The 10,079-nt window shown below is 41.3% G+C and overlaps 1 protein-coding gene across 1 annotated transcript in view; it reads left to right on the plus strand.

Moving 5' to 3' along the window:
• Positions 1 to 834: 834 nt before the first annotated feature.
• Positions 835 to 10,079, plus strand: part of MYRFL (myelin regulatory factor-like) — a 106,967-nt gene continuing 97,722 nt past the window's right edge. The window contains exon 1 of the mRNA XM_019515782.1: positions 835 to 880. Coding sequence (XP_019371327.1) covers positions 835 to 880 — 46 coding nt within the window. The remainder of the gene's footprint in view (positions 881 to 10,079) is intronic.

The following is a 10,079-nucleotide window of genomic DNA, read 5'->3' on the forward strand; positions in this document are numbered from 1 at the left end:
TACTATCTTAGTCTGGGGAATGGCCAGACAACTTGGAAGATGCATAGTGGTTTTCTATGTAGGCCACCTTTTCTCATCTGTTTGGTCTTGAAGTCAGTGCAGTTGGCTTGGCAGATCTTGGATCAGTCCCAAGCTGTCACAAGTTTTCTGTTTGACCAACCTTGGGCAAATTGCATAATCAGTGCCTTCACTTCAGGACTGTAAAATGAGGATGTTACTTCCTTAATTCACAGGTATGCTATAAGATTATATGCATGTTTGTGAAGTGCTCAGTTATTGTGCTTCTATAGCAATAGTTAATGTACTATACTTAAATCAGGTGGGGTTTTTTGCTGTTGCTGCTTTATCGTTCATATCTCTGTTCATATATACTTGCTTACACAAATATGCTAGTTTGAAAGGACAGATAAAAGACAAGTTATTTTTATTCCTTCAAGTGTGCGCATGTGTAACTATGGCCATTACTGGGGGCAAAGGTCCGTAAAACAAGGAAGAAAATAGACATGTAGCGTATGTAGTTTTCCTCACACAAAGTGAGATAAATATACCTTCTACAATTTTCTTCCTGAGATCTTGTCAGATTCTCCTCTACGTGAAGCAGGAGCTTTAAAAAAATTCTACAGATAGTTTTGAAATTAATTAAATTATTTTGAATCAAGGCAAATGATCAGCTAAGGATCTAATTCTCTTGGCAAAATAATTCCATGATTGAACCTATTTGCAAAATTACACCGTTGAACCTATTCATAATTATCCGGAAAAGAAAGGACGGTACCACTGTTTCATGGAATAACTTTAAACCTGCCAAGAAAAATATAGCTTCGCTCGCTGTTCATGGATGTGGTGGATGAAAATGAGGCTCTGCAGCAATTCTTTGAAGGTAAGAGTTCACCTTCTCAAGCAGTTCAACAGCTTCTGAAAGAAAAACTATTTCAGAAGGAATTATGAGCATCATATTCAAGGTATGGGATCAGGGTTTTTTAATTTGAAATTTCAGTTTGAGGAAAAGAAACCCAAGGAAATCAGAAATGAAATGCTGTCCAACATGTAGAAATACTAAATTAGGTACTAGAGTAAATTAGGATCAATGGCACGCATGCAGGAATGCTTCCTTTATGCTCTCTATATACCACAGAGAGGAGTAAAGGCAACCATGATGCCACAGTTCTGTGTGATGGTAGCAAATAGCAGGGGGAGGAAGTCAAGAGACCTTCAGAATGCAAACAGACCGCTGAGTCTTCAGGGATTTGCATAATTTATGGGACTAGGGAGACACTTCATTTAGTGGGAGAGAAACCTTGCCTGACAAGATTCTTCTGAAATGGAGTGTCATTTGTTTCTTGGTACCTTCTTTAGCTGGTTCTTCTGGGCTTTTCTGCGGGTATAATCTTAACTACTTTTGTCTATTTTTTTTCCCCGAGTAGAAGTCTTTCATTCGGAGCTTCTTGCCAGGTGTCGCAATGATTTTATCAACGAGATCCTACTAGTCTCTTTTTCCTCCCTTCTTTGTGTCAGCAGTATGTCTATCCTTTTGTTTCTGTAAGGGGGGGGGGAGCCTAATTCTTTGGCTTCCTGACACTGCAAACAACCTGGAAGTTTCAAAATTATCTATTCAAATTCAGATCCAAGGCAAAGAAAATGCAACTTTTTTTTCTTTGCTTATATTATTTGTGTTGCTAATATTCCTAGTTGTGTTGATCCTTTTAAATTTGAATTGATTGGTGTATTTGTTCTGTCATTAAATATAAGTGTCCTTGACATAAGGCAACCTGAAAGTGATGAGAGAAGCTGCACCTCAGCTTTATAACCTAAAGGTATTCTCTACATCTGGAAACTTGTGTAATCCTAAGGATGCTTCTTTACCATCAAAGGACCAGTTGGGAGCGTCACAGTGAAGTGCACACATCCCGAACAAAATGGATGGCATGCCATCACCTTCATGACATGCACCAATAAGCTTGCCCAAGAAAGCTTATTGAAATATCCAGAGTAGTTTCAAGGCATGTATGGGATGGGTATCCCCTGTTTTGCTGTGAGCATTCCCTACTATGATCTGGAACTGGTAAAACTATGCTTTAAGTGTTCCTTTTCATATAAGCTAAAAAACCTCATATTATTAATGTAGGAAAAACAAAGGGTTCTGAAAAGCTAAAGAATTTTCTTGATTTTGCTTTCAGGAAGGTAACATTTCAATTAAGCAAGCTAGTAAGTTTTTAACAGTGAACTGTGGTACTGGATAACTATTAAATATTTGATATCTAAATAAGTCTGATAAACTATACCTAACAACCCTGTTAGAATAACTTTCATAATGAGGGTTTAGGGGAACTTTGAAGCATGTCCCAGTGACTCTGGTGGCAATGATAATTCAGTAGTACACTTTGACTCTGGAAGAGTTCCAGCAACTCTGTTGCTCACATCTCCTTAACTATAATAATCGCTAGTTGTAAAATGTAATCCATGTAGCTGACTGGATGTACAGCAACTGCTGAGACAAAGGAATGAAAACTCTATTAAAAGTAATGTCAAATAATGAGAGCATCCTGGAAGATAATATTGTATAAAGCAGTGGTTCTCAAACTTTTTAGATTCAAGGCACCCTGATAGACCAGGTATTCCTCAGAAAATGCCAGCTCTTAAGTTTAACTTGTTTTTTTTTTAACAGTAGGAAAACAACAGAGCAATTCTGTTGCAGAAAACCTGGAAAGAGCAAAGCAGGGCAGAAGGCTTTTTAACACTATGGATTCCTATTTGCAATCCCTGGCTGCATCCATGTGCATGGAAGTTTGGTTCCCCAGGGACAACTAGTGGCTGTGCGCCTTGTGCCACCACTACTTGTTCTTGGGGAACGCTTGTGTTATGCACCTTCTGGCCTGTGGCAAGTTACCCTGAGTGGGGTAGGGGAGGCTGGCGCCAAGCAATGTGATGGCCCCAGCAGCCTTTCCTGGGGGCCTCCTGATTGCAGAGCCTGGCCAGCAGCAGTGTGTGGCTCTGGCCAGCCAGGCTCCAGTTTTGAGTGGCATGCGCTACCCCTGCATATGTCACTCTGTTCTTTTTTTCCTTTTTCCAGGCTTTTTTTGATCCCTGGATATCCAGGGGTCAAAAAACCCCAAGCAAACAACCGAGCGCTGCTCCCTTGCAGAGAACAACTGAATGTGCGGTGTGTGGTGCTGATGATGTTTCTGCAGCACCACATACTGCACAGCTGTGCTAGTCTGGACATGGGCCCTGCGTTTATCATGTAAAAATGTTTGCACACCTGACAGTGCTAAAATTGTGCGGCACCCGATGGGCCCCTTAAAAGGATCTCCATGGCACCCCGCTTGAGGAATCACTGGTATAAAAAACATTGTCTCTTAATGCACAAAAGAATGAATACAGCATGCCTTTCTAATACAAGTATAATATAAAGAAATGGTGGTCACTTACTGTGAGTCAGCATCATAAAAGGTTGCTAAGCCACACCTATGACAGAAATTAGTATCTAGAGTCCTGTAACTAATGTTAAATCCAAAAGTAAACTTCTAAAAGGAGTTGGTATATTTAAAGAACAGTGCAGGGTTTTGTATGATCTTGGGGAAGTTATCTTCAGCAAATGTGAAGTCAACTATGAGCTGATCATAAGCATTCAGGTTTGTGGCTTTAAAATAAGGTGAAAATCTTGAGACACCAAACACCTGTTACATTTGAAGTTGGCAGTCTTTCACTGCTTTTTATGCCACCAGCCTTCAATGCTGATTTATTTGATCTCTGAAGGTACAGCAACACTGGAATGCTGGCTTTCAAGACTACTAAGCATCATGCATTCAAAAGAAGATGCAAATACTGCCTCTAACTAAACTCTGGTTAGCCTGTGGTTTGATGTCAATTTTGGGATGGACTGGCAACTGAACATACTTTTGAATGTGTGGTTATTTGCAATTCATGAGCACAGAGAGAACATCCTATGATGTTTAGACTGCCTTCTGTTTCTTACGGTATTTGTATTTACATGCATTACTACAGAAGCTAGAGTCCTCAGTCTTGCAAGGTGACATTTTTAGGGATGGCTAAAAACAAAAATTCTGTTTAATCTTTTTTTTTTTTTTTTTTTTTAAGTCCTAAACTCTTAAAAGCCTCAAATAAGTGGCCAGCCTGATAGGGAAGAGGGCTTATTACCAAGGCTTAAAAACTGATTTAAAGAAGTGCTTTTCTGGGTTCATCTCATCTGTCCTGGACTGACTATTCAGGAAGAACTATAGTTCAAAGCCAAAGAGCAAAGATTTGGAGATTAACCTAGTTTTTTGGTTTTCTTTTTAACTCAATTATCTGGCTCAGCTTCAAAAGATTGCTAAATAAAGCTAGAAAGTATATATGAAAAGCAAGCTGGGTTTTTGGTTGTAGCCATGTTGGTCTAAGGACATAAGCAGGCAAGGTTTTTTTGAGTAGATGTGATATCTTTTATTAGAGCAACTGAGAAGTTGTAGAAAAGTTCTTGGCAAGCTTTCAGATGCAATTACCCTTCTTCAGGCATTGGGACTCCCTATGCCTGAAGACGGGTGATTGCACATGAAAGCTTGCCAAGAACTTTTCTACAACTTCTCACTTGATCTAATAATAAAAAAAAAAATCACATCTACTCAAAAAACCTTGCGTGCCTATGAGAGAAGCAAGGATTTTTTTTGGGTGGTCATCTTTTATTGGAACAACTGCATGGTTGGGATAGACAAGCTTTCCAACACAAGGCATTCTTCAGGTCACAAGCTTGCATTCAGAGGCTTGTCTAACTTTATCACAACCATGTAGTTGATGACATAAAAAAAATCACCCAAAAAAATCCATGCCTTTTGCATAATTCTTGGACTGTCATGGTTACAACATCAATTTGATGTACCTGATAGTATTAATTAGGATCTAACCTGATATGCTTATTTTTATCCCTTCTGTAAAGTATTCCGTGTCCTAAACCTGCTCTAACTAGTATACAGACACTAAATGAACTCTAAGCAACCTTCAGCTGACTTTTCACTGACCTGTCTTTAAGGTGTAAAACTTCTTGCCTCCAGCAGTCTTACCTGCTCATTTCTTTTGTCTCCTGTGATCAATTGAATGCAAGCAAATGCTTTAGTATATCACCATTAAACAGCTTCGGGCCTACTATAGTTGACATAACATAAATATGACATTCATTATTCTGGCTTACTGGCTGGCAAACGGTTATTCTCTGTGTAGGTTAGGAATGGGATCTGTATTTCTAAATATCTGTGCCTCTTGTATCTCTTCTAATAATCTCACCTGAGGGGACAGTTTCTTCATCACTATTCTGTTAAAAGGAAGCTTCCATTACTTTGGTATTCAATAGAAAATCCATGGGTCCAAACCCATCACAAGAGTTGTTATTTCTGTCACTTCCCACCAGAATATTTGGACCACTTGCTGTAACTATCACGCTTGGAAAAGGAAATAACTTCCTCCGCAGCCTCTCCAGTCTGATGCATCACCAGCTCAATTTCTCCAGCACAATTACTTTGCCTACGTCTCCTTTCCAAGACCTAACTAATTTAGTTTTCCTATTCATTGCTTGCTCTATTAAAATTGCATATATTTTAGAGATTGACCCTTTTAATCTTGAATCTATGTATATAAATTGCTCAAAAGAGGTAAACAAGAGCTGCTTTACACTTATCATTTATTATAAAATTTCCAATTCGGCTTTTTTTGGATGATGTGGCCGATAAATGTCCTGTGCACGTGTGCAGCCGCAATGCAGCATGCAGGTGGTCAGGAGCACAGCCTGGCACTGTGGAGAGCAGTCAGATCCAGCTGGTAAGTCTGTTTTGAGGGAAGGAGTGTGTGTGGGGGGCAGGGGAGGGAGCAGATCAAGGCCCTCATGGTAAGGGAGGGAATGGGGCTGGGTTAGGGGCAGATGCTGCACAGCTGGGGCAGAGGCCAGGATGGAGCCGTGAGTGGCTTGTCTGGGGGGTGGCTCCCACTGCTGCATGCACCCCAAGGGCATAGGAGGCAAACACTGGAATAAAAAGAGAAGTTTTGGGAGTGTGTTCATTTTAATGGTAGCTATTCTGCCCATCCCAGAAACCTTCATTCTTATCCGTTCTTTGAAAGATTTTGTTATTTTAGACTGGTGGTGCTCAACCTTCTGGCCCCGTGATCCAGATGAGTGGTGTGGGGCCAGTCCATGGTGCAATCTAGTATGCTGGCCTAGCCACACATGCTGTCCAAACACCACATGCGGTCCAACCCTGTGCACCAGATCTCACCATACAATGGTGCCCACCAGCGTGTAGGGCTATGTCATCTGATCCCAATGGGCCTGGAAATGAGAGCTGCAATCTATGCTGCTGCATCTCCCCCACCATCAGATTTTCATATCTGCAGGGAGATGCAAGGACCAGATGACATGGTCTTGTAGGCTGGAGGTTGAACACCTTCGGTTTAGACCAGACTTCTAAAGAATCAGAAATCCTCATTTTTTTTGGTAAGGTTAATACTTACATATTTCATTGCATTTTTAATCCACTTAAATTTATGAAGTTTTTCACATTCCTGCTTAAGTTTCTGACCGATGCCAGCATTTAACATTTCTAACTTATTACAATTTTATATCCATAGAGTGAGATGCAGCTATCTGGAATACTATTGTTTTTAAGGGGCAAAGAGGATACTTTACAAAAAGCAGCACATCCTCTACATAGAGAGCTATCTTATTTGCCACTGGTCCTTCCTTTATCTGAGAATCCTGCATTATTGTAGTAGCTGGTTCTGTGGCTAGAGTGAACAGCGGTGGTGACAGTGGGCACCCTTGCCTAGTTCTACTTGTCAGTTTAAATGTTTACCCAGTCCAAGTTCTCTTTCATTTGGCTCCCTAAATGATCCTTATTGTTTTACCTATTACGTCTTGCCCAAAATGTGGAGATTCATCCTACCACTCAAATAAAGAAGGTTGTTTAATCCTTCCCTATCTGAGTATTGAACTCCTTTCTGGAAGGTTTCTGACTCCCACATCAGGGCATGACACCATGTAATCATTTATGGTGTTCCCTCTTCATTTTTTTCTTTTAATCTTTTTCTTGAATCTTTTTTCTTTTAATCCTAGTATAATTCAATCTTGCTCAAGTTCTCTTTAATACCCCTGGTTTTGTGATTTCTCCCAGTCTTTTTTTTTTTTTTTCCTTGTACTTTTTGGCATCTTCCTCTTCTGTGGTTTAACAGTTTGACAATCGCTAGTATAGTGCTACTTCTCACTGTCTGCCTTACTTAAGCTAAGTTTCCAGGGTGCTTTTGATTAATCTCACTTTCTCAGCGAGTTTAAGGCCTTCCTTTTCTTTATACTATACTGCTGTTCTTGATGTGGGGAGAAGTTTAAAAAGAAAAATCCATATTATATTTGTTGTTCTGAGAAGTGCTGTAATCTCACATAGTTCTGTCACTTTCCTTAATGCAGCCTGACAGGTCTTGAACCACTTGTACTTATGGACATGAGTTCAACTGCAGTGCTAAGAATTTCAGGAGAATTTTCCATGCCATGGAAATGTGGTGAGAAATTGGGCGTACAGGCCTTCCAGCTCCCTGGTTGGAGAGTTGCAAACTGGCTTCAAAGCCACACTCTCCAGCCAGGGAGCGCTAGTGGGCTGCTCCTTGCATCTCTCCCACCCCCAGGACAACCCAATCACTGACTGCGTTTCCTCTCCCTTGCTGGGGAAGTGGGGAAAGCTGTAAATGATCAGCTGAGAGCTGATGAAATAAATGCAGCAGCTGCCAAAGACAGCCAGCCCTCCTTCTGTGCTGCCTCTTCCTCCCCCCCACACACACCTGCAGGGGTGGTAAGGGACCAAGATAAGTAACTGTTCTCCTTACCCCTGTCATCCCCAATAGCGTTACTGTTACAGCCCCAGCTCTTGCAGTGGTGGTGATGATTGCAGTTAGAGCTAACGCTTTGTGGTAGAATTGCTATGGTTTTTCTGCCACAAATTGCTTGAATGCCTGTATGCTCACTTTTTTGTGCCAGGAAATGGTTGTGTTTCCTGAAAGTAAGGCAATGCCTGTCCACAACCTTATATTCTCCCAGAGTTTCTGGGTTTGTTTGAGCTGGCAGGGGAGAGGAGAACGTGAAGAACTGTGTGTGCTCTGTCTATAAGGACTGTCGCCTTTCTTTGTAAGGAAAGAGTGGAGAACCTGTTTTATATATTCTCCCATCTCCACAGCTTTTAAAGGAGCCCTCTTTTTTCATGCTGTTTTTGTCTCATGATTCTTTGTCCTGAGTTTTCTCTACGAGCCATTTTTTTTCTTTTCTTTTTTAAATCATGATTTTATTTTGCCGATTTACTGCTGAATGCTAGTTTTCCTCCACCTTTATCTCCCCATATTCATTTTATTTCTGCTTTAACCTCGTCAAATATGGCCTCCATAGATAATCTTAAAGATATGATCTCTGACAGTAACTCAGCAAGGAGCTCTTTGGTCAGAGGGACGGGGTTTTTTTTGTCTTTCTCCTTCTTGATCTGATTTGTTTTGCCTGACAGCAGACATCTTTGATACTGCAGCCCCTGTGAGCTGTTGAGTGAGGATCTTCCAGGGAGTTTCTTCTGGGGAAGTAGCTTTTCAAATTGATCCCTTTGTGGGGTACACACCTATGGACAAGGGAAGCACTTCTTGGAAGTGAAGCGGTTCAGAGATCAGTGCTGTTGGTGGATTGTGCCATCTTCCCCTTCAGAGCTTGAGCTTCAGGGAGCCACCTGCTCTGGTGATGTTATTCTCTCTCATGCCTGAGAAACCTCCCTGATGAAAGTTTCAATAGAAGCTTCTGCCAAAAAGGTTTTAGTTTTTGACAAATTGTAATCTTCAAAGGAAAAAATCAGCAATGACCCCTGACCGTTATGTTCCTTTTAAATGGGCAAACTCCATCTGTGCACGGTGTGGTTTCAAAACATTGTTTTGCTCTTCCTGTTCATTTATATTTAAATTTCTGAGGATTCCTATTGAGTTTTGCTTTCTAAATTTCAACGAGAAATAAATGAGGAGCTGGAGACGGCACCTCCTCAAGCTGTTACCTGTTGTGCAGAGGTCAGGTTTTGATAGTGTATCTGGAGGCAAGGCCCTGGCTGTCAAGAAGAGGCCTGCAATTTGAATTTTAAAGTTATTTAACTTAGAGCAAATGGAGAGAACTTTTTGTTTCAGTAATGGGTGAGTGATTCCCTAACCTCACGTTTCCTAAAGTCTTTTTAGGTCTTGCACTGCAGACCTAAGCACTGACATGCACATAGAAGAGATTTGCTGACAGGCTCAGATCTAGATGTTGCTTACAGTTAACAGATGTCTAAAGTTACTAGTGGTGAATCCTCCTGGAATGAGGAGCCTGGGCAGTAGAGAGCCAAAGGTAAGCTATTGGTGCACCCCTTTATGGCGTATCTATTCCACTGCCTGTAGTAGGCATTGCTGCCATGAAAAGCAGCTGGCTCCACTTGCTTCTGTTTTATGTGTATCATATAGCGGAGAGAGGGGATGTAACATCTGCCTTGTGTGTGCCCAGAGCTTCTGTAATGGCTACAAGATATTTTTTCAGCATGTGGCACACGGAGAGTGGGTGGTGGAGGTGTTTTTACTTATTTAGAGCAGGGGTGTCAAACTCATCCATCCCTGCAAGCTGGATAAATGGTGTGGGCCAGTCCATGAACAGATCAGGCCTGCAGACCAGCCCTGCCTGCCAGATCTAGGCTGTGGGGCTGGCACGGGTGCTGCATACAGTGTGTATCCTAGCCCAGTCCTGCCTGGGTGTCCTTTGCAGTGTGTGGGTCCACTCTAAGACTCAGGGCAGCATTGCAGGCTGGGTTATGGTTCCCCAGGCCACATCTGGCCTGTGGCCCATATCTTTGATGCCCCTGATTTAGAGTGTATTTATTACAAAATTAGAGAGAAAATATTTGTGTGTGTTTTGTCTTTCAGGGTAGTTCCACCTGACTCTCTCTTTTTTCAAAGTTCTCATTAATCCTATAGACTTTATAATCATAAAATCTTTTTATAGTCTTCAGTTACTAAGCAACAAAGGACAAAGTACTGAACCTTCCTACTGATGACTAAATCTG

This window comes from Gavialis gangeticus, unplaced genomic scaffold (genome assembly GCF_001723915.1).
Source record: "Gavialis gangeticus isolate Ggan-Ray unplaced genomic scaffold, GavGan_comp1, whole genome shotgun sequence".
Classification (NCBI taxonomy): domain Eukaryota; kingdom Metazoa; phylum Chordata; order Crocodylia; family Gavialidae; genus Gavialis; species Gavialis gangeticus.